This window comes from Suricata suricatta, chromosome 13 (genome assembly GCF_006229205.1).
Source record: "Suricata suricatta isolate VVHF042 chromosome 13, meerkat_22Aug2017_6uvM2_HiC, whole genome shotgun sequence".
NCBI lineage: Eukaryota > Metazoa > Chordata > Mammalia > Carnivora > Herpestidae > Suricata > Suricata suricatta.
This window is the reverse complement of record NC_043712.1, coordinates 36,607,674-36,626,399: the sequence shown is the minus strand read 5'-3', so window position 1 is coordinate 36,626,399 and position 18,726 is coordinate 36,607,674. Positions and strand designations below refer to the sequence as shown.

Genomic DNA, 18,726 nt, shown 5'->3' with positions numbered 1-18,726 from the left:
TTCATCTTCTCTCAAGGGACCTGAGTTAGACAGGGGCTATCATGCCAAGACTAGAGAGTGATAACTTGGCCCAGGAGAACCTTGGCTGCCTGCCTTCCAGTCCAGGGTTTTTTCTTCCTTGAGATACTGAACAGGTAGGGTCTGGAACTTGGAGTCTCTGGAAGCATCTCAGACAGACCTCTCCCTTGAGATTCCAGTGACTGGGGAGTGGATGTGAATCTCGGATGAGTGGCTGGTTTCTTTAAGGCATACACCTACATAAACACCTGACCCCACACTCTTGATTTGGCTGCATTCTGGAATCACTTGGGAGTTTTAAACACTGATGCCAAGGCCAGCTTCCAGAGATTCAGATTTAATTGGTTTGGAGTGTGGCTTGGCAATCTTAAAATCACAGTGTTCCGGCAAAATTTGAGAACCATCACACCACACAAGTCCTTATCTGGAGTCAGGAGTACCACAGCTCCAGTCACCTGCCCAATGGCTCCTGAACCACTGAACTTGAGGCTTTGTTTTTGGACTGCTGGAAGGAGGAGGGGGATGAAAACCTCCAGTCCTGCTGTCTCAGGACAGGACTCTAGCTAGGCAGGGACCCAGGAATCCAGCTCCAGACTCCGTCCCCCAGCAGTCTCAGTCCGGGACGGGACAGGAAGTGTCCGGCAGAGGTGGGGTGGAGGTGATTGGCAGTTGGAGGCTCCAATGGGCCCAGACCTTCCCTCTTTTCACCCTTGTCCTTCCATTGGTGCCTGGGTGGAGCCGCCCCCACTGCGGGGGCCCCGGGCGAGAGGGAGTAGAGGCCGGGGCAGAGGGCGAGGGCGGAGGGCGCTGGCGGCGGAGGCCGCGGAAGGTGAGGCCTGGTGGGGCCGGCGGGAGTACTGGAGGAAGCCTTGCCAGGAGAGGGCGGGGCAGGGTAGTGTACGATCTGAAGGGCCTGGAGTGATTGTGATTGACAGACTCTGTGTGTGTGTGTGTGTGTGTGTGTGTGTGTGTGTGTGTGTGTGTGTGTGTGTGTGTGTGTGTGTGTGTGACTATGTCAGTGTGTGGACCTGTAACAATATCACTTGGTGCAACTGTCAGTTAGTATGACTGCGTGTTAGTGTGCATGTGGTTGAGTCTGCATGTGGTTGTGCAAGTGTGGGATTATGTGTTTCTGTCAATGTGCAGTTTTTGGTGAGAGACTGGGTTGTGTGTTTGTGTGAGAGGGTCTGTGACCACATGGGGAATGTATTTTGGGAAGGTCTCCGGGATTTAAGACTGACTGCCAGTGTGAGAGTGCGTGGCTGGGTTTGTGTGTGCCATTGTGTGACTTCAGCAGTAGCAGAGCAAGAGTGAGATTTATACTGTGTGTGTTCTGTGTCCTGTGTTAGATTGTGTAGGAGTGGAGCTGTTGTTGTACTTAGGGACAACTTCAGTAGTCAATGGGACTGACCTTTCTATTTTAATGTCCAACAAAGACAGACCCCCTCCAACACACTTGGCTTCTCTTCCTTTCTGTGCTCTAGAGTGCCTGTCAGTGGGCTACTGCTCCTTATTTTCTGTTTCCCTGTCTCAGTTTCCTTATATGTCTTTTTTTCTCCCTACTACTATGTCTTCCTAAAGCTGTCATTTTCTGTGTCTCCTCACAGTTTTGTCTCCCCAGGTATCTGTGTATCTGCTTTTCAGTTCTGCCTCTCAATGTCCTATGCATCTCTGTGCCCCTATGCCTGACTCTCCGGTTTACCTTTGCCTTTTTGGCTACAGGAGGGCCTGGGGCAGCTAAGAGCTTCCCCCCTGGAAGAGGGGACTTAAACCATGATGAAGATTTGCTTTTAGGGAGTGCTGTGACCCCATCCCAGGGGCAGAGTGCTGAGTATCTGTGTGTCTATGTGAGGGTACGAGTCTGAGTGACAATGTCTGAGTGTATCCATGTGACTGTGAGTGGCTGTATCTGAGAGTGTGTGTCTGAGGGTAAGTGTGGGTCTTCTGTATCTGGCACCAAGGGACCAAAGGCATTTCCTGGTGCTGGGGCCCAATGAGTGAAGGGGGAGGTGAGAAATGGTTGGAAGTCCAGGGGCGGAGGAACTGGACTCTGGATTTTCTTTATATCCCCCAACCTGGGGCCTCCCTTCCCCTCAAAAAACAGCTAACTATGCCCTCAGGAAATATTTATTGGGGAGTGAAAAGAGTGGGGCATGGGTCTCTGTCTGATTTTTCATTTGGTTATGTCCACATGTATTTAAGGCAGTGTCTTTTTATTGATTGTGCCTATTGAGTCCACGCATGAATGTGGCTGGGTGAAAACACAGGGAATCTCTCCCTCACAGGGACATAAGCAGCCCTCCTTTCCCTCTTGCTGGCCCTGGCTGTGCCTGTGGCTTCCTTTCCAGACTGAGGGGAGGCCTCTTTCCTTCCCAGGGCCTCGGGTGGGAGGGGGGTGAAAGGAGAGGAGGGAGGAGGAAAGAGGGAGAGGGGGGGGCCTAGCTCAGGGCGGCTGAGCTCTAGGGCCCAGAGGGGCGGGGGGGAGGGAAGGGGAAGGAGGAGATGATTCTGGGGTCCCAGAACTGAGTGGAGCTGAGACGGGTACTGTAGCTGGTGGGAGGAAGTCCTGGAGGTCATGGACACTCAGCCACTGGAATCACCGAGGTAGGGTGGGGCTGCATAGGGTAAATGTTCCCATGGTGGGGGGCAGGGGTGAGCCACTACACACTTTCAGGCAGACACACAGACCCACGGAGGCCCTTGCTCTGCTCTACTTGAGAGGGGTCTGTGCTCTTCCTCTTTTGGAGCCCTTGCCTGCCTGGACCCTCTCCCTTTCTGCTTCTCCTGTCCCCATGGCCACTTCCCCACTGCCTTTCTCACCCTGCCCTACTCCCACCCAGAATCCCTCTCCCCTAACACCCCCACCTCCATACACACATGGTTGCTTTCTCCCTCTGCTCTTCTACTTCCCTGCTGCCCAAGCCGAGCCCTTGCCTCACTGAGCCCCTACCATATCCCAGTCCTGATCTCTGCTCATCTCTTGGTTCTGTAGCCTTCCCTTCAGGCCCCTTTCCCTGCAGGCTCCTAGTTCCTCTCAGCCTCCTCTCCCTTCCCCGACACCCTGTCTCCATCTCCTGGCTCTTCGCCCACCCCCAGCCTCTGGCAGCAGCCAAGGCATCTGGATCTGCTTAACTCTGCAGTCTCAGCCTGCACCCTCGCCCCATCCAGCCTTACAGGCTTGAGACCAACAAGATTCCAGAATCAGGCCCAGATGAGTGGTCCAAGGAGCCAGGCCCAGGAGAAAAGAGGCCTGGCAGCCAGAGCAGGGCTAGGCCTCATGGTAGTACAGAGTGGGCTCAGACCTACCATGACAGCCCCCCACCCAAAGGTGATGAAAGCAGTCTCAGATCAATCAGAGGCAATGACTAGCCCTGGGCCAGGTGGGGGTGAACACTGGAATTCCCAACAGCTGGGTCAGAGGAGTTAATGGGAGTGACTGAGCTGGTGCCAGCACTTGGTGCCAGAGGTGGGCGCCAAGGGTGGTGTGTGTGGGGGGGGGCTGCTGGCACAATCTGTCGCCTCTGGCTTTTGTTCTGGGCCCTAGGCCCAGGACTGAGATGGCGGGTGTGAGGGTGTGTGTGTGTGTGTGTGTGTGTGTGTGTGTGTGTTTGCATGCATGCACACACAGCACTGGCAGAAAGGAGGACCTTAGATCAGGTCCCCTAATGTTTTCTGATATCCTTACCCAATTTGGTACCTTAGTTTTCTTCCTAGAAAGTCCCAGTTTAGAAGAGGAAGAGGTAGGCTTTAGCCTCCAATCTGGGAACGGGTGATTGCCAACTGTATCTCTCTCCTCATAGATGAGCAGCAGTTGCTCAGGGCTGAGCAGGGTCCTGGTGGCCATGGCTATAGCCCTGGTGTCTGCCTCTTCCCCCTGCCCCCAGGCCTGGGGCCCCCCAGGTGAGAAGAATCCTGCTATATGACTCTAACTCTGACTTGTGACTTGCCACCCTCACTGTGTGCTTTTTCCATGCTTAGTCTGTAACCTTTGCTCCCAACCCCTGACATCCAACAGGGTAACATCCCCCTCTACCCTGTCTTCTGACACCTGTCTCCAGATTATAACATGATGCTTTGACCCAATGACCATCCCCCCACCCCAGCGCTTAAAATTCTGTCCCTTACCCAGGGGGCTTACCCGTTACTGAGCGGGGGTTGGGATGGGAGAGAGGGAAAGGAAGAGCCTCTCCTCAGAAGTGCCCTCCACAGGGGTCCAGTATGGGCAGCCTGGCAGGTCCATGACGCTGTGTTGCCCTGGAGTGACTTCTGGGTAAGTGCCCCATCTGCCTCTTGGGCTGATACTCATGACCCTTTCTTGACTCTGTCCAGTCCTCATGTCCCTCCCACCCTTTGCCCCCTGTGTCTATAATCCTCAACACTCTAGCTATCCTAACCCCCAAACCATCCTTATTCAACAGAAAATTTCAACTAACATGTATTGAGCACCTGCTAAGTCCGTGGTCTATTCTAGGCTCTGGGATCCAGCAGAGCACAAGTCTGGCAAGATGACTCCCCTTGCAGAGGTTACATTCTAGTAGGGGAGATGGACAATAAGCAAATAAGATTCTTGCCACGTACTAGTACCTGCAGGGCAGAAAATCAAAAGAAAGTGATGGTTACTTTTTATTGGTAATCAGGGAAGGCTTCACTGGGGAGGTAACATTGAAGCTAATTACTGAAGGTCAGGAAAGAGGAGGAGGGAACAGCTAGTGCAAATGCCCTGAGTCGTGAGCAAACTCAATACTTTGAAAAGAAAGAACACCAGTGTGACTGGATTGCAGTGGGGGAAGGGGAGAGAGAGAGAGAGGAGCTGAAGAAGGAAAGGAAGGCAAGGGTGAGATCACCAGGGGCTTTGTAAGCCAGCTAAAGGACTCTGGTTTTTATTGCAAGCACAGTGAGAAGCCAATGGAGAGCTGTGGCATGGCTTACACTTTAAATCTTCCTTCTATCATCACCTCATCTCATCCGCAGGGCCCCCGTGTCCTGGTTTCGGGATGGGGAGACAAGGCTGCTCCAGGGACCTGACTCTGGGCTAGGGCATGAACTGGTCTTGGCCGGGGCAGACAGCACTGATGAAGGCACTTACATCTGCCGGACCCTAGATGGTGCACTTGGGGGCGTTGTGACCCTACAGCTGGGCTGTGAGTTGCGGAGAGACTATTGGGTGGCAGTGATGAAACAAGGGGCTCTTGGAGGGAGTCCAGGCCTTGAGTAAGCCCTCTGGGATGAGGAGGACCTGGGGACTTCTCAGACTCCAGTTGTACCCTCTGCCTCTAGACCCCCCGGCCCGCCCTGTTGTTTCCTGCCAAGCAGCTGACTATGAGAACTTCTCCTGCACTTGGAGTCCCAGTCAGGTCAGCGGTTTACCCACCCGCTACCTCACCTCCTACAGGTGTGTGCATGATTGGGTGTGTGTGCCTATACATTTTTAAAAATGTTTATTTATTTTGAGAGAGAGAGAGAGAGTGTGTGTGCACACAAGTGGGAGAGGGGCGGAGGGAGAGAGAGAATCCAAAGCAGTCTCTGAACTGTCAGTGCAGAGCTTAACATAGGTCTCGATCTCATGACTGTGAGATCATGACTTGAGCTGAAATCAAGAGTCAGATGCTTAACCAACTGAACCACCCAAGTGCCCCTGTGCCTATACTTTTGGGTGTGCAGGCACAACATGGGTATGGGAGGTGGTGAGGGAAGTCTTGAGGAAGGCCTTAGAGAGAAGGAGGATTCTCTCTTTCTTCCTGACCTCAGATGGCCCCCTTCCTTGCCAGGAAGAAGACAGTACCAGGAGCTGATGGCCAGAGGTAGGACAGAAGGGAGAGGATGGGGCTCTAGCTGGGTCCTGCAATGAGCCTTTCCAAGCCCAAGATCACTTCCTCCCTTCCAGGATGAGTCCATCTACAGGGCCCTGGCCATGCCCACAGGATCCTCCAGGGGCTGCCCGCTGTGTTGTCCATGGGGCAGAGTTCTGGAGCCAGTACCGAATCAATGTGACTGAGGTGAACCCCCTAGGGGCCAGTACACGCCTATTGGATGTGAGCTTGCAGAGCATCTGTGAGTACTCATTCCTACTGCTTCCTCAGATCCCCACCTCAGAGACCCCAAATGGGCTCCAGAGTACAGATAGTCCAACACAGAACCTCCCACGGCCAGAGTGACCAAATACTTCCTTCCTGACATAGACTCCATTTTAACATACAGATAGCCCCCATGGAGACTAAGAAGCCAATGAGATCAGAGCCCAGGAGGCAGGGTTACCTCAGCCTCTAGAGGCTGCTGCCACTACCCCTTCCTGGCTTCCTAGCCCACAAGTCCTTCCTGGCTGCCTACCCCCGGAGCTGCCTCTTTGCTTCTAGTATCTGTGTCGAAGGCAGCCATGTCTTATATCCTCCCTGCTTGGTATAAGCCCTTGCTGGCCCCTCTTTCCTATTGATCTGTATGTGGGAAGGGGGAACTAAAGCTCTAGCTGAAATTTAGGCTAATTAATTTTCTTCCTTGGATGGAAAGCAGAATCACTCTTTAATTCACTAAGCAAACACTTCGAAACCTGTCCCCACATCTCAGCTCATTTTATAATAGGGATGACAGACAAGTCCTGAGCCCAATGGGTGATCAAGCTTAAGATTTCCCCATTCCCCTTGGAAGTGCCTCCCTCAGGTTCCTTTAAGCATATACCTACCTTCCCTTGGGAGGTGGTGGGGAGAAGGGACAAGTACCTGTTGCCTGTCTTGACGTTGTGTCTCTACCCACCTCAGTGCGCCCTGACCCACCTCAGGGGCTTCGAGTTGAGTCGGTACCTGGCTACCCCCGACGCCTGCGTGCAAGCTGGATGTACCCGGCCTCCTGGCCCCGCCAGCCCCATTTTCTGCTCAAGTTCCGACTACAGTACCGTCCAGTGCAGCATCCAGCCTGGTCCATGGTGAGACCTAGAGTATGTCCCAATCTAGGGCTGTGGGTTCTGCCTCTGGTTTCATGTTCCTGGTTATTCTTCATGGCTTTCTGGCACACTGGCAGGTCACCAAAGTCCTGTAACCTCCCCTGATAGAGTGCTCTCCATGTCCAGCCTTTGTGCTGGGTCCTGGGGTTGGAGCAGGGCCCGGCAGGCCTAGCCTCAGCCCTGGGGGGCTGTAACTCTAACAAAAGCCCATCTGTGGGAAGACAGGAGTGGCTTTTTACAAATAACTTTTCTAGGAAAAGGAGTGCCTTTTACCCAGAGGCACAACCTCATACAAACATTCATATACTCAGATGAAGATAGTAGTGAATTCTTACCTCTGGAGATGTTAAAGATTGGCTAGCATCAAGTCTGGAGAGCAGCTGTCTCAGATAATAACCAATATTTACTGAGCACTGTCTGCCCGCCAGGCACCATACTACACATTTTACATGCATTATCTTGTTCAGGTATATTCACCTCTATTTTACAAATGAAGAAACTGAGGCACAGAGTGGCCCAAGGTTACCTAATAAGTGACACAGCAAAGATTTGAACCCAGCCAGTCTAATGGCACAGCCTGTCTACATAACCACTACATACTTTTGTCTTTCAAACATTAGCCACCTCACGTGGCCAGATGGCTCCAGCAGTCTGACAGGGATGGGACTTGGAGGAAGGGGTGTTATTTGCTAACTGAGGCAGGGGGTGCAGGTAGGCTTGGCACTTACAACCTGGATAATGGGCCAAGGAACTATCTTTATTCCTAGGTGGAGCCAGCTGGATTGGAGGAAGTGATCACGGATGCTGTGGCTGGGCTGCCCCATGCTGTACGAGTCAGTGCCCGGGACTTTCTGGATGCTGGCACCTGGAGTGCCTGGAGCCCCGAGGCCTGGGGAACTCCAAGCATTGGTGAGAGATGGAGCCCCTGAGCCCAGGGCATAGGTAGAGGGCTGGTCTCACAGCGTCTGTCAGCTGAGTCTTCAGTCTTCACTTCAGCTTTGATTGCCTGCATCCCTGCCTTTGCTTAAGCCCTGCCCCTCAGCTTCCACCTCTGTGAGGTCCCCAGAAGCTGGCTCTCCCCTTTCAGCTTCCACCTCCTGGGTACCCCTGTGTCCAACCTAGGCCCTGGCCTCACCTGGCAAGCCCTGTCTTCTGCGTGCCCTCACCCCACCCTCTGCCCCAGCTCCCCATGTGGACTATTCTTCTCAGGTCTTGCCTCCCTTCAGGGTCCCTGCCAAAGGAGATACCAGTTGGGGACCAGCCACACAAACAGCTAGAGGAGGAGCCTCAGGCAGACAGCCCTGCTCCCCCCAGGCCCTCCCTCCTGCCAGACCCACGGCCACTTGGTGAGCTTGGGCAGGTGAACAAAGGTTGTAGAGGACAGGAAAGCCCCAGAGAGAAAGGATCTGGTTAGGCAGCCTCTCTCTCATGGTGGCATGTGACCCTTCCCCTCAGACCACAGGGACCCCCTGGAGCAGGTAGCAGTGCTAGCATCTTTGGGAATCTTCTCTTTCCTGGGACTGGCAGCTGGGGCCCTGGCACTGGGGCTCTGGTAAGTAACTGCCATTGGCTTCTCAAATTCTGATCCTACAGATGCTCTAATACCCACAGACCAAACCCATTCCCACCCTTCATGATTTCCCACTGAAAATTGTCTGATTCTGGAATGACTCCGCTACTCCCTCCAACCCCCAACTTCATTATTTTCACTGATTTCTCTTCTGACCCTTTACTAATACACTGTTTTGGAGGAGACAGAGATGCCCCACACTGTTAGGGAGACAGCTGCCTTTTTATGCTCCAGGCTGAGACTGAGACCAGATGGTAAGGATGGACCCCAAAAGCCTGGGTTCTTGGCTCCAGTGATTCCAGTGGACAAACTTCCCGGTGAGTAGGACCTCCAGGAGGCTTGGACTTGGGAGATGTGTGCCCTCATTTTGAGTGTCTGCTCTAGTCATTGTAAGAGTGTTGGAAATCAGAGTTGGGTCACCTCATTGTTTTGTCTGAGCTCAGGAATGGACCCTTCATTTTTGAGTCTTTGGGCTAAAAGTGGTCTCTTCCTTCTCCGACATGGTATTGAGGGTCCTAGATGGGCCCCTTATTTTCAGGGTGTTAAGCTAGAGCTGGACATCTATCCTGAATCTTGGGGTATCTTGGATCAGAGCTGGGTCCCTACCTTTTTTCTTGATGTACCTGGGCCTAGAGCTAGTTACACTCCCTCATCTTCAGGGTGGGCTCCCCTATTCACTTGGAGTGTTGGGCTCAAATCTAGGTGCCTTCCTTCATTCTCAGGGTGTTTGGGCCAAGATCCAGTCCTATTATCTCTCTTGATTTGCCTCCTGCTTCTTCTTCTAGGAGCCCCAAACCTATAGATGACCCAGGAGGGCTTCAGCTGATTCCACCTATAACTCTGTCTTGCTGGTGTGGATGGACAGATAAAACCCAGGCAGGATAGACCCCCTTGGAGGCAGGGGTGTGGGGAGTGGTCTCAGCTGGAAGTTCTGTTTGGAGCCCATTTCTATGAGACTCTGTGTTCCCAACTTGCCAGCTGGAAGTGGCCAGATGTCTGATTTCATCTCAGAGTTGGAGGTCTACCAGAGTAACATGTGTAGATGAGTATGTTTGTGTCAATGTGTGCCCATGTGTATGTGAATAGGGAACTTGTGTTCCCTAAATTTATGCATGTAGATGCCTGGGGAGTATGTGTGGGTCGTTGGCTCTTGACGTTGCCCCTGGAGGAGTTTGTGAAGATGTGAATAAAGAGAATGAGGAGTTTCTTCTGCTTATTGACATGCCACCCAGCTTCAGATTCGGGGCTCACAGGAGAATGCACAGAACTTAGAGACCACAGTCAGAGACTCTTGTCCAGTGTTGCTTTATTATTTTGGGTACTGGGGGTCCTGGTCCATTTTCCCTATCAGCTCCAAATTTAGGTTAGGCAGAGTACCCTGGAACCTCCTCCCTTGGCGCTCAAACCACCGAGCCAGGCTGCGGTTCTGCGGGTGGATGCAGACACTGCGTCGAGACAAGTGAAGCCTGGGAAAGGAAAGGTGCAAAGCCATAGACATAGCTTGGAGATGAGATTAGGGACCAGGGGTTAGGGCAAAGGCTAAATGAAAACCTGAGTCAGCATCAGAATTAGCAGTTGGGGCTAGGATTGGGATCAGCATCAGGTTGGGACTGAAGTCGGAGTCAGGGGTCAATATGAGGGGCAGGGTCAGAGCTCACACGAAGGCTTGGAGGTGACAGTCCCCATCAGCTTCCTGGAATTCCACCCGGATGACTTTCCTCAGTAGCTTGTTCGAGAGTGGCTGGCGGTAGAGCTGAGTACAGCAGGTAATGCTGGGTGACAGTAGCAGTGCTAGGGGACAGTGAGGCCATGTGTTCAGAGGGCTCCTGACCCAAAACCCTTCCACCAGAGCCCCTTTCCCTCCATCCCATTTACCCAAATCCCTCGCCTTCTAGAATCCCAAGCACTCACCTGCTCCAGGGTCTGGACTCAGCAGCAGCAATAGCAGAAGGAGGCTGCTTGTGGGTGAGGGCCCCTTCATGCTGCTCAGCCTGGATACTTCTCTCTCCTCCTCCTCCCCTACCTTTTATCTTGGTGCCTTTTACCTGGGGCACGAGGTGAGTCAGAGGCAGGTGAAGATGTATTGCTCATCCTGTGACATTCCTGAGTCCTAATTGCCATAGACCCCTTCCTCTTCTAGGGCTGCCATTTCCCATGGCTTCTAAGCCCTGGACAGAGAAGCTGGAGAGAGGGGTACTGCATGATATGAAGGCTGATGGCATAGTGACCAAGTGAAGGCAGGATCCATGGTGGCATCCAGTGATGGACAGTCACACTCATATACCCATGGTCACATTCATAGTCACACCTCAATCATTCAGTCAACCTCACAGACAACCAAAGACAGAATCATATAGCCCCAGCTGTCCTCAAAGTGCCACTCACACACAGTTGTATCTTCACAATCATCCAGTCACACAATCATATGAGCACACACAAATTCTGATAAGGGGAATTTTGGGTGGGGTGGGATCTGAGGCCAAGCCAGTACCAACTTGCCTTCATCTTCCACTCTATACTTCCTGTCCTAGCCTGCCTGTCTTATCAGGAGAAATTGATGGGAATGGGTCCCTAGAGCAAGCCCTTCTGGCTGAGGATGAGTCTTGGCTGGAACAGTTACATCCAGAGTGAGAAGCCAGGACAAGGCCCTTTTTGGTGGCACTGGGGTACCTTGAGGATGATGAGGTAGGGGCGGCTTTCCCCAGGGAGATGAGACAGGGAGGAAGGATGGAGTAAGAAAGTGAGAGAAGATAAAGTTCTCCGGTGCCAGGTTGTTGCTGTCAAACAGGGAAAAGACCCAAGAAATCTTACCTTCTTGTTTTTGCTTAGTCCTATTCCAGAAATGCCAGCCTCTTGCCAGCAGGGGTGCCTGGGGTTTCCAGAATAAGTCTTTGGTTTGTGGCAACATTATACTCAAGAGCTCAATGAACCTTCTTTTGTTCTACTCAAATTCCGGCCTTTCCCTGCTCCCCAGCCAGGTCCTGTAATGCCACCCCTGCCCCAACCCAGGCCTCAACCCTTACACTCTCTGCATCCCATCTTCTTGCTAAAGCTCGAACCTCTCATCTCCTTCCTGTCTCTTCTCTCCTATCCCATACCCAGCCCTAATTCCCAACTTCCCCTCACCCCCTAAAGCAAAAGTCCTCCTTATCTTGTGCTTTCCAGGAAACTGGGAACTACCTATGGTGGAGGCAAGTTGCTAAGTTTAGTGCCCCTGGCCCCTTGAAGAATTTCCCACTCCTGGTCTGGGGATTTCAACCCTCAAGTCTTGCTCTGTATTTGAAACATAAGACTGAGTCATAACCCAGTAATCCAGACTTTATCTGCTTGTTGGAGGGGTCCCTTGTGCAGCCTTCTGCTCTGTGGCCAGCTATCCTCTATGGGGCAGCCCTTATCTTGGGATAGGGACTCAAACCTATCCTGGGCATAGGCTGCTGAAACAATCAGGAGGGACCATCAGTTCCAAGAGTAGGAACTAGTCCCCCTCCCATGCTGAACAACTCAAGTTTCTCCTCTCTTCTGTCCAGGGTGAGGCTTGAAGGCCTTTTCCTGGAGTTTGTCTTGTGAATACTCAGGAATTCTGACAGTGTCTTGGTGAGGTGTAGGGCCTGGGCTTGAGAGGGTACTCCACTTTTGACAGGGTTCTTGATGTAGACATTGTGAGGAAATGGCTCAAGAGGTTGGGTCTGTTCTTGAAGGTGGCCACAACCTAGAGGTCACTCATCTTGAACTGCTAGTACCAGAGGCCTTGGGGTCTCTCTCCCACCCTCCATTCTGGACTTGTGCCCCAGAGCTCAGGTGCAGCTCTTGAGGTGCCATTGCCTTATCACAGATCTCCATCAGCTGGCTGTCTGCCACATACTTTGTGTTCTTTCCTGGACCAATCAGTCCAGACACCTGGGAAGGCAAAATATTAATTCTTCTGGGTATGTACCCATTTCTCCCCCGTTGGCTTCTTCAAAGATAGGGCCAAGTGGTCTCCCCAGCCACAAGTTGCTGTGGCAGGGGCGGCCCCAGACTGAAAGTTAGTTTTGCCCGCATCCATACACTGGGCTGTCTCTTTAACTTAATCTTCTGGGTACCTTTTTTGGTGCTGGACCCAGTCCCTAACAAAAGCAGACCCACCAGGAGTCCTTGACCCTCAGCACTTTAGGAACTAGAGGGTCTCAGGTCAACTAGATGACAAGTTAGAAAGGGGTGGCAGGGAGCAGTGGCCTTTGAGTTCTCCTAGAGACATAGCAAGAACGGCTAGGTAAGCTGATGCTAAGTATCTTTAAACCCGGGAAACGACTGGAGGAGCCAAAAGTTGGGGTATTAACTTTAAGAAACATCTCCAACAGTCCCAAGTCACTCCCCTGTGGCAGGCTAAAGGAGTCAGCCTCTAGGAATCTTCCCCTCCTCTCACAGCCTACTTCCTACAACTCTGGGCTTAAAATATTTTAGATTCACTCTGAGAAAAAGAAGATGCTTCAGACACCTGGCAAAGTCCTTTCTAGGAGGGAAGTGGAACACATCAATGTGGGGATAAGGCTGGGAGGAAGAGCAGGACAGGACTATTTAGTTCCCTGAATATAGGCCACTTACAGGGAGGTGTGGGGGTGGGGGGGGGGTTTAGGTGGCGGAGGGCAGTAAAAGACAGTAATGGGAGGCCTGATACTGATGAGGGATCCTTAGGAATAACGGGGGTCTGGATATGGAAGTGCACCCAATCAGGAAGGGAGGCCCTGTCAGTAACGAAAAGCAGGCGTGTAGAGGGGCTCCCAGCCCCAATGGCGGCAGCGGCGGCAGAGTCAGGAGGGCAGCACGGTGGCTTCGGTTTAAATCTTTAATGCACCGGCTGGCTGGGCAGTGGCGGCGGGGGTGCGGCGAGGGAGGCCGCGACCCGAACGCTGGGGGGCAGGGCCCAGGCCGCTTGATAGACAGCTCATCAGGCCTCGCAGAGGCTCCAGCTTCTGCTCCCGTGGATGCGCCGAGCTGCGGGGCAACCCGACACTGGCATGAGACAAGGAAGGGACTCCCAGATTCCCCCCATCCGTCCCCCGAGGTTGAGCCTCGTACGCCCCGGGCGGCTCCGCGGCGTCGCAGTCCCCTCACCTCCGGTCCCTCCGCCACATGCGCAGCCAGGGGAAAAAGTAGAAGCAACCCCAGTAGATCCTGCGGAGAGAAGGCCGAGCTGGCCGGGCGGGGCGGGGCTGACCCCACAGACTCCGCGGCTCAGACGCCTCGCCCCTCTCTTGGAAGGCTCCGCCCCGCCCTTTAAGAGGCGGTTCCCTCCGCAGCCCACGCCCCTTCAGGGGCCCCACGCCTCCCGCCCGCAGAAAACTCGCGCCCTCCCCCACCCCGGAGAGGCAAGGTTCCTCCTCCGCAGAACCCGCCTCCACTCACTCCTCCTCCGCCTCCAGCGCCACCTCGTATCTCCTCAATCCCGACATGTCCTGGGCTCCGAACGTCTCCTGGGGAGCAGCATGATTGGATCAAGGATTCCCCAACCCCTTGTACCCCTCTCTGTCATTCTCAGGACCCGTCTGACCTGTTCTCAGGTAATCTGAGGCAGGACCCCCGGGAAGCCTCAATTGCCACTTCGGGACAGGGTGGGGGATTGAAGAATTGGGAGGCACCAGACATTAAGGAATTAGGAGGTCGGTCACCTCGGGGGTCTGGGACGTTTAGGGGATCAGGGAGAAAGGTTTTGCGGTAATGGACCTGGGATATTTGGGGCCCTGGGTGAGGATTTCGGGGGTTGGGATCACCTGGAGGGGGGCTGAGGGGTCGGCGCAGCCTAAACTCCCGCCCTCCCTGGCTCCACCCCGGAAACAGACCGCTACCGTTACGTAATAGGGACTCCGTCGCGCACCAGGGGTGGGGCTTGCCTATTACCCGGAAGGAGCGAAGTCTGAGCATTTCTTCGGAGGAGGCGGAGTCAAAGTGCCACACTGGAGGTGGAGCCAGGGTCTACGATAAGCGGGTGGAGTCGGGCCTTATTACTAGGATGCCGAGCGCAGGACCTTTCTTTTAGCGGGATGGAGTCAGATTTTGTAGCTCTCTCACTGGAGACCAGGCAGCAAGAAAAGAGCTTTGGGAGCTCGCTACCCAGTACTGTTTTCCCAATCCTCTCTCCTCTTTCTTTGGCTTCTGCCCTACCACTTTCCTTTCTTGTCTGCCCTATTCCACTTGTATGACCCGGGTATAGGAAGAATAGGTCTGAGGAGAGGGCCCAGCCTAGATGGAGCAGTCTGCGGGAGTACTTGTGTGAGTGGCCTTGTTAATGGCCAGAAGTTTACAGCCTTTCCTCTCTGAGCTGAAGGCTATCTTCCTGTGATTTTTGTTCCTACTGTCATTCAATTCAGAAAATATATCATGCTAGGAATGGGTATACAGCAGTAGAGGAGACAGATTATTACGACAAACAGAACACTGGTTGGAGGCAACAGAGGGTGCTGCAGTAGAGCCCAGAAAGAGCAATTAACCCATTGTGAGAGGTTGGAAATAGCTGTCCTAGTTGGTCTGGGGATGGAGGAAAGGAGCCTTCTGGCTCTACTATAAGGGAGAGAGTGGCCAGAAATAAGTAAGTGAAAGTTCCCTCAGGCTGAAGTGTGTGGAGAACGGATACAACTACTCTCTCCCTGCCATCCCACCTCTTTCTCCCTCTCTCATACCTCTCTTCCCCTTGTTGTGGCTTGGGCCACAAACAAGATGGAAGACAGATCTGTGGGTACCCGTTGGTCTTTGTTGGAAACATTGCAGTCTGGGTGTGGAGGAGAAGCTGTGCTCCTGACACACTCATCCTTGCTCATTCTCATTCACACGTTGACACTGCAGGCCCTGTTCTGGACAAGTCAGGTCTGGTGCAGAGTTGCCGGAAGCCTGGTCTTCTCTTCTGGTCCTTGGTTTCTCAGAGTCTCAATGCTTCACATCCCTTTACCCAGACACAGGCTCCCTCTTGGGCTGTCATGGGTTAATGACTGTGGTACTTGTTCTAGGGGAAGGAGAGGCAGGGTCATGGATGTCTTGGGCAGGGGCTCTGAGGGAGAAGGCAGGGATAGGGAGAGCCAGGCTTGCCTTTGTAGAATTCTTCTGCGATCTCCAGATGATGTGGTCACCGAGGGCTGTTCTAGGGTACACAGAGCTGGTGACCTCTCAAGACAGTGAACCTGAAACCCAGCTTTCTGGTAGGCCCTGGTGTGAGGGGCAGAAACTGAAGACATATCTGGGAACCTGTTTCAGGGGCTTCTTTGTGGGGAGGAGCTTGGCAAGGAGAACGGGAATAAAATGGTGAGTGGAGGCCCAGGTGATGGAGGAAGTGATTGGGAGAGGTAGAGACTGGTTACTCTTCACCCTCCACCCACAAGACAACAGCACCTTGCAGCCATCGTTGAGGAGGAGCAAAAAGACACCAAAAATGTTCCTGGGAATTGGCATTGGTTCACCAAGAGACAGAGTCCTCAGAATTGTCAGCATCATCAGAGCTGGGGTTAGCCCTTGAGGGGCTTTAAGGTGGGAAGACCACAGCCCTGACTAGAATTCAGGTTGCCTGTATCCAGGGTCATAGCTTTAATGTTCCTCTCTTTCCCATCCACATGCACTGTCCTTTTCTTCCTCTGGAAGCCCAGGCTACAGGAGATAGAGCCTCTAGAGAGAAGGGTAGCCAAAGGCCGCAGGACCCATCCAGGTACTGACACATACAGAAATACTGGGGACACAGGCGCATCTATATCACACAGGTGCACACATGGGACACAGTCACACTTGCACTACACATGCCCATGTATAGATTGCACATAAACCCACAGTACACAAGGACACATACACTCTCCAGTTCACAGTCATACTCAGACCTGGGTGTTGACTTGAACTCACAGTCTCCTTTACAAATTCCCTGATCGCTCGTCTGCCCCTCATCTTACCATTTGCTTACTTACTTTCCAGGGGAGACCAAGAAATCAGTATGCTGAGAAGAGGAGTGGTGCTGTGCAGGAGGCCATGGAAGATGGATAGAGATGGACGGATGGGTAGAATCTTTGGAAGCAGCAAATGTGTGGGTGCAAGAGTCCTTCTGCTTGTGTGGAGCCTGTGTGAGACTGAGACTGCATGGGAGAGAGTGAGTGGGAGAGTGAAGGTGAAGGTGAGGGCGACCATGGTGGTTCTGTGATGTGTGTGTGAGCCTGTGTGAGGCTGTAGCTATCTCTGGTTTATGGTCTCCTGAAGCTTTCTTTTTTTTACATCCAGAAATTTCTTCCTTTCTGTTGTGTAATAAAGAATTTTGACTGTTCTTTGTTCTTGATTTCTGAAAGTGAGACCTTAAATCTTTGAATTTCCTGAGTAATAGGAGTGTCTTTGTTATTTTTGAGCCCCTTGGATTGTCACACCTGAGTTTATGCTAAGAGATGAGATGACTTAAGATCATCTGGGAGCTGGTCACCAGAAAGACCAACCATATCACTGGAGAGCTGGAGCTTTGAGCCTGCCCAACCTTTGAGAAGGGCAGGTGTGCTGGAGATTGAATTCAGCCAACAATTCAGTCATGCCTACATGATGAAATCACAGTAAAAATTTTGGACACCAGAGGTGCCTGGGTGGCTCAGTCAGTTGGGCGTTTGACTCTTGATTTTGGCTCAGGTCATGATCTTGCAGTTTGTGAGTTCAAGCTCTGTGTTGGGCTATGTGTGGATGGTGCAGAGCCTGCTTGGGATTCTCTCATTTCTCTCTGCTTCTCCCCCATTCTCACCCACATGAGCTGTCTCTTTGCAAATAAATGAATAAACATTAACAAAACAACAAAACTCTGGACAGCAAAGCTCATAGAACTTCCTGTTGTGCCACACTGATGTGCCAGGAAGCAATGTGCTTTATGTATCTTAGTGGGGTTAGAGCATGACGTTCTGCATTTGAGACCCTCCCAGACTGCTCTGTGTGTCTTCATTTGGCTGTTACTGATTCATATCTTTTATAAAAAAGTAATTGTAAGTATAGCACTTCTGACTATTATGAGTCATTCTAGGGAATTATTGAACCTGAGGGGTTATGGGAAGTCCCTGGGCGTTTAGCCAGTTGGTCAGAAATGCAATTGGCCTGGGGACCCCACTAGTGGGAACATGCATTTTAGGGACTGTGCCCTTAAACTTGTGGAGTCTGACACTAACTCTGAGTGGTTAGTGTCTGAAATGAATTGGAATCCCTGAGTTGGTAGAATACCTTTCCACTGAATATTTTACCCACTGTCTCTATCTGGAAAAATCTTTTTTCCCTTTCATAACTTCTCAGTAGCCTCCCTGTCCCCAATTTCCCATTTTTTATCTTTAGCTCTGCGAATCTTAGCAATCAGCAGATTGGACAAGGCAAGGTGTGTGTGGGATGTTGCACTGTCATCCTTTAGGGAAAGGTTTACAGTGTCATCTCCTTGGAGGCATTTGAACAATCAGTCTCAAGGCTGGGTAGGAGTCAAGCTTGGTTCCAGATTGGAGGTCAGAGTAAAGAGTGCCTCCTTTCCCAGGCTTCTCCTTCCCCCGGCTCTTCTTTGTGGTTCTATGCCTGGGGGGGGGGGGGAGGAGTGGAAAAAGTAGGCGCAGTTGGTTCTTCAGATTCCCTAGAACAATGACAAATAGGGAAAGCTCGAGAAGGTCCCTTCCTGGGTTCACCAAGTCTCCCTGAGGCCCATCACAGTGCCTGTGCATCTATCATCTGAGACCTGGTCTTTCCTTGGACGAGCATTGCTAATGGGAAAGTTTTTTGGAAGCAGGTCTAGTTCCTGTATCTCATATCTAAGGACTCTAGGGCTTCACCCTCCTGGCCTAGCCAACACTGATCCTTTCCCCAGTTGACCCATTTTCCTATGCGCCAAGGTGAGTCAGAGGAATAGCATGACGGAAACCTGGCCTAGAATACCCACTTCTACCATGCCTTCCCTATCCTGGGAATTGAGAGAGGATTTTTGAGGAAAGAGGCTGGTCAGCTCCAAGAGATAAGGAAACTGGAAATGAAGGAAAGTTTAACCTCCTCCTGGCCAATTTGCATGTCTTTTATTTCTTTGTGTTGTCTGGTTGCTGAGGCTAAGACTTCCAATACTATATTGAATAACAGTGGTGAGTGGACATCCCTGTCTTGTTCCTGACCTTAAGGAGAAAGCTTTCAGTTTTTCCCCATTGAGGATGATATTAGCGTTGAGTCTTTCATATATAACTTTTATGATCTTGAGGTATGATCCTTC

The 18,726-nt window shown here is 52.1% G+C and overlaps 3 protein-coding genes across 9 annotated transcripts; 1 reads left to right on the top strand and 2 right to left on the bottom strand.

Annotated features, from left to right (window-relative positions):
- The first annotated feature begins 766 nt into the window (after window positions 1-766).
- Window positions 767-16,791, top strand: IL11RA (interleukin 11 receptor subunit alpha). 4 transcript variants are annotated; one of them, XM_029920163.1, is made up of 13 exons: window positions 768-847; window positions 3,819-3,918; window positions 4,228-4,288; window positions 4,990-5,159; window positions 5,296-5,372; window positions 5,767-5,819; window positions 5,903-6,069; window positions 6,771-6,934; window positions 7,720-7,861; window positions 8,179-8,298; window positions 8,408-8,504; window positions 8,757-8,839; window positions 16,449-16,791. In XM_029920163.1, exons 2-13 carry the CDS (start codon window positions 3,819-3,821, stop codon window positions 16,472-16,474), a joined length of 1,260 nt encoding a protein of 419 aa, XP_029776023.1. In that variant the 5' UTR covers window positions 768-847; the 3' UTR covers window positions 16,475-16,791. The 4 variants fall into 4 exon arrangements, with proteins under 4 accessions (XP_029776024.1, XP_029776023.1, XP_029776021.1 ...); XM_029920161.1 differs by having other exon boundaries at window positions 5,296-5,410; window positions 5,787-5,819; XM_029920162.1 differs by lacking the exon at window positions 16,449-16,791 and adding an exon at window positions 9,308-9,742 and having other exon boundaries at window positions 769-847; window positions 5,296-5,410; window positions 5,787-5,819.
- CCL27 (C-C motif chemokine ligand 27) lies at window positions 9,804-13,321 on the bottom strand. 2 transcript variants are annotated; one of them, XM_029920170.1, is made up of 4 exons: window positions 11,334-13,321; window positions 10,434-10,567; window positions 10,181-10,313; window positions 9,804-9,988 (listed from the first exon to the last, which is right to left on the bottom strand). In XM_029920170.1, exons 2-4 carry the CDS (start codon window positions 10,501-10,503, stop codon window positions 9,832-9,834), a joined length of 360 nt encoding a protein of 119 aa, XP_029776030.1. In that variant the 5' UTR covers window positions 10,504-10,567; window positions 11,334-13,321; the 3' UTR covers window positions 9,804-9,831. The 2 variants fall into 2 exon arrangements, with proteins under 2 accessions (XP_029776030.1, XP_029776029.1); XM_029920169.1 differs by having other exon boundaries at window positions 10,434-13,321.
- LOC115276240 lies at window positions 13,334-14,474 on the bottom strand. Of its 3 annotated transcripts, none has more exons than XM_029920165.1 (4): window positions 14,400-14,474; window positions 13,908-13,975; window positions 13,617-13,676; window positions 13,334-13,496 (listed from the first exon to the last, which is right to left on the bottom strand). In XM_029920165.1, exons 1-4 carry the CDS (start codon window positions 14,421-14,423, stop codon window positions 13,340-13,342), a joined length of 309 nt encoding a protein of 102 aa, XP_029776025.1. In that variant the 5' UTR covers window positions 14,424-14,474; the 3' UTR covers window positions 13,334-13,339. The 3 variants fall into 3 exon arrangements, with proteins under 3 accessions (XP_029776025.1, XP_029776026.1, XP_029776027.1); XM_029920166.1 differs by lacking the exon at window positions 14,400-14,474 and adding an exon at window positions 14,273-14,353; XM_029920167.1 differs by lacking the exon at window positions 14,400-14,474 and adding an exon at window positions 14,053-14,265.
- Window positions 16,792-18,726: the final 1,935 nt, after the last annotated feature.

Coding starts and splice junctions, on each gene's coding strand:
- IL11RA (XM_029920161.1), top strand. CDS start 3,819: ATGAGCAGCAGTTGCTCAGGGCTGAGCAGGGTCCTGGTGGCCATGGCT. Junction 5,820..5,902: donor CCAGGAGCTGATGGCCAGAG/GTAGGACAGAAG, acceptor CCTCCCTTCCAG/GATGAGTCCATCTACAGGGC. Junction 6,935..7,719: donor AGCATCCAGCCTGGTCCATG/GTGAGACCTAGA, acceptor CTTTATTCCTAG/GTGGAGCCAGCTGGATTGGA.
- CCL27 (XM_029920169.1), bottom strand. CDS start 10,503: ATGAAGGGGCCCTCACCCACAAGCAGCCTCCTTCTGCTATTGCTGCTG. Junction 10,314..10,433: donor GAGTCCAGACCCTGGAGCAG/GTGAGTGCTTGG, acceptor ACTGTCCCCTAG/CACTGCTACTGTCACCCAGC. Junction 9,989..10,180: donor TGTCACCTCCAAGCCTTCGT/GTGAGCTCTGAC, acceptor TTCCTTTCCCAG/GCTTCACTTGTCTCGACGCA.
- LOC115276240 (XM_029920165.1), bottom strand. CDS start 14,423: ATGCTCAGACTTCGCTCCTTCCGG. Junction 13,976..14,399: donor TCAGACTTCGCTCCTTCCGG/GTAATAGGCAAG, acceptor GCTGCTCCCCAG/GAGACGTTCGGAGCCCAGGA. Junction 13,677..13,907: donor GCGCTGGAGGCGGAGGAGGA/GTGAGTGGAGGC, acceptor TTCTCTCCGCAG/GATCTACTGGGGTTGCTTCT.